Consider the following 2,668-nt stretch of genomic DNA (forward strand, 5'->3'; position numbering starts at 1 on the left):
CCCAATGGCACTAGCTCAATGTAAAAGCTGACACAGTACCGAAAAGAAAGTAAAAAATCATTTTGAGTCCTACTGCTCAGAGATCTCTCCTGTTAGGCTTTCAAAAAACATTTGTTGACATAGCAAAATGTTTACACAAGATTGATATACAAAACCAAACAGGTACGAACAATACTGTGAAACTCCATTTACACTGGAGATGGCCTCATCCTCAGCAGAAGCCTCTAGCACCATCTCTGCCAGGTGGAGGTAGGGGTGACGCCTGTGGATCACCCCTTCTCTGAGTCCATTTGGTAAAGCAGATGGCATGAATGGAATGTCCCTAGTGGCTAATTAATCAGTCAGGGAGTTGCCACAACTGGTTTCCTTCTATCATCCTTGGGCCTAGGCCAGTTATCTTAGGAACCCAAAACAGCCCAGACATGTTTTGCCATAGACCTGAACCCCCACAGAACAGTAAGAGTAATTTGAAAGATTTCTTTTTGTTGTGCTAGGGCTGTGCAGACCCTTGCCATACAGAGATGAATGGGACAAGTCTTTGGCCCTTAGGGAGCTACCTGTCTATGATGGGGGACATTTAAGTGAGCAAGTAATTACAACAGGTTGTAGGTCAGAAAGAGAGGCACAGTGGAGGCTCCCTGGGGGTGCTGGGGACTAAGCTGCCTGAGAGACACCTGCCCTGGCCAGAGAGCAGTTGGCTAGAACAGTTCTGAAGTCAGAGAAGCAGGAGACAGCTGGGAAGATGAACTGTATGGTATGTTCAGAACTGCAAGTACCCACGGAGTCCGAAGCCCCGGAGGGACAAAGATTCACCTGTCACTCAACCCTTTCTACCTTTGCCTTTTTGCTAGAGGAAAAGATGGAAATCAGCACACCCTCACTTGAGAGAAGCGATCTGGGCTACAGTTTTCAATTAAAGGACTTTGTGGTCAGATAGGCAGGGGGCAGGGCCCCAATCTTGTTTTCCTCCTTGGGATGAATCTTGGCCTCTGACAGTTTAACTGATTTGTGCTTTTTTCAGGGTGGGGCTGTGGTGAAGGAGGGAGCAATCCCTGGAACTTGTTTTCTTCTTTATTTTTTCATTTGAGGTTACTTACACTTTGAGAAAAGCTTCCTTTTTTGTAAACAAGGGTTGGGAAGGAGATGAAGGTCCCAGTGCTAGGCTGACTGGCTGGGGGAACTTTTGCAAGTGCTTTCCATCTATTTCCCTTTTTAAAGGACAGTTGATCATTTCACTAAACGGCCTATATAGACTTCCTATATCTTTTTTGTTTTTTGTTTTGTGTGTTGTTTGTTTGTTTGTTTGGGAACGTCTTGTTCTGTTGCCCAGGCTGAAGGTCATGGCTCACTACAGCCTGGAACTTCGGGGCTCAAGCAATTATCCTCATCCTCCTGCCTCAGCCTCCCGAGTAGCTAGGATTACAGGCGCCTGCCACCACTTGTGGCTAATTTTTGTAGAGACGGAGTCTAGCTATGTTGCCCAGGCTTCCTGTATCTTAAATTCTATGACATTCTTCATGGGATGAAGAAAATGATATGACTTCTTCAAAGACGAACGAGTCTTGCAAGCTGTCGTTCTCTCCAGCCCAGGTGAACCCTACCAAGAAAAACAGCTTGTCCGAAACGCTGTTTTCTGACTGAAAGTGTAGGGAAGCTGGAAAGGGGCTGGGTCTGTTTTATTCCCCAAAGAATCTGGCTACAAACTTAACAAGAGTAGGGCCGGGGATGTGCGTTCGGTGTGCGCGCCGGGCTGCGGGCTGAAATGCGCCGGGGCTTTCCCTTTCGTGGAAACCTACCTGGAATCTCCCAAGGCGCTGCCCTCCGCCCTAGGGCGCCGACCAGAGTTCCGGGACTGGGGACCCCGGACCCAGCTGTCTTCAGCCACCGCGCCCCTACTCTCAAGCCGCGCCACCGCGGGCGCTCGGTAACTGCTCGCCTAGCCGGACTGCCTCCCAGCAGGAGGGACAAATAGAGAGGAAAACCACAAAGCCACGGCAACCTGTACCTGCCGCGTCCCCCCAACCCTGTTCCGGCTGTTGGCAATGCTGCCAACACACCCCTCACCAGCCCCGGGCCAGCGACAGCGAGGATTCGGGGTGCCCAGCAGCTCCAGGAGACCCCGCCCCAGGCGCCCACCCGCGTCCCCTCCTCTCCCTAGCGCCCGGAACTTACCGCCATGGTGAGCGCGCGGGCGGGCGTTAGGGCCGCGTCTGCTCGCTCGTGTCTCCTCGCTCCGAGTCAGTTCAGCCGCCGCCGCCGCCGCAGCCACCGCCGTGATCGCGACCCGCGCGGCACGGATCACATGGTCCGGGCGAGGCGGCGCGCGGGCGCCTGGGAGTTGTGGTCCCCACGCGCGCCCCACGTCGGCGGCCTCAGGCGCAACCCCTGGCCGGCACCCACGTGCGGCGCCCCAGGTTCCTAAGGGCAGAGGCTTGGCGTTCCCGGAGTCGCGAGCGAGTGGGGCCACCTGCTGCCTTCTGTCTCCGCCCTCCCTGTTTTGCACTTGGCTTGTCTTGGCGATTATGAGAATGCTTATTGTTCATTGTAATAAACTACCCCAAGCGTAACATATGTTGAGTTGAAAATGGAAAAGTCCGTGCTATGAACACAGTAGCAACAAATTTGGAGTAAATTAAGTCAATTATGTCCTAGATTTTTAATGCAGTCA

The 2,668-nt window shown here is 52.6% G+C and overlaps 1 protein-coding gene across 4 annotated transcripts in view; it reads right to left on the reverse strand.

Annotated features, from left to right (window-relative positions):
• The window catches only part of SLC31A2 (solute carrier family 31 member 2), a 24,722-nt gene extending 22,288 nt beyond the window's left edge, over window positions 1–2,434 (reverse strand). The window contains exon 1 of one of the 4 annotated variants that reach the window (XM_017875991.1): window positions 1,797–2,129. Coding sequence is in view for 3 of the 4 variants with exons in the window: in XM_017875990.1 (XP_017731479.1) it covers window positions 2,173–2,178 (6 nt within the window). In the remaining variant the exon portion in view is untranslated. Of the gene's footprint in view, window positions 1–1,796; window positions 2,130–2,172 lie in introns of those variants that run through there. The other 3 variants (XM_017875990.1, XM_017875994.1, XM_017875992.1) reach the window with 3 other exon arrangements.
• Window positions 2,435–2,668: the final 234 nt, after the last annotated feature.

The sequence above is a fragment of the Rhinopithecus bieti genome, unplaced genomic scaffold (genome assembly GCF_001698545.2).
Source record: "Rhinopithecus bieti isolate Rb0 unplaced genomic scaffold, ASM169854v2 scaffold_9997, whole genome shotgun sequence".
Classification (NCBI taxonomy): Eukaryota; Metazoa; Chordata; class Mammalia; order Primates; family Cercopithecidae; genus Rhinopithecus; species Rhinopithecus bieti.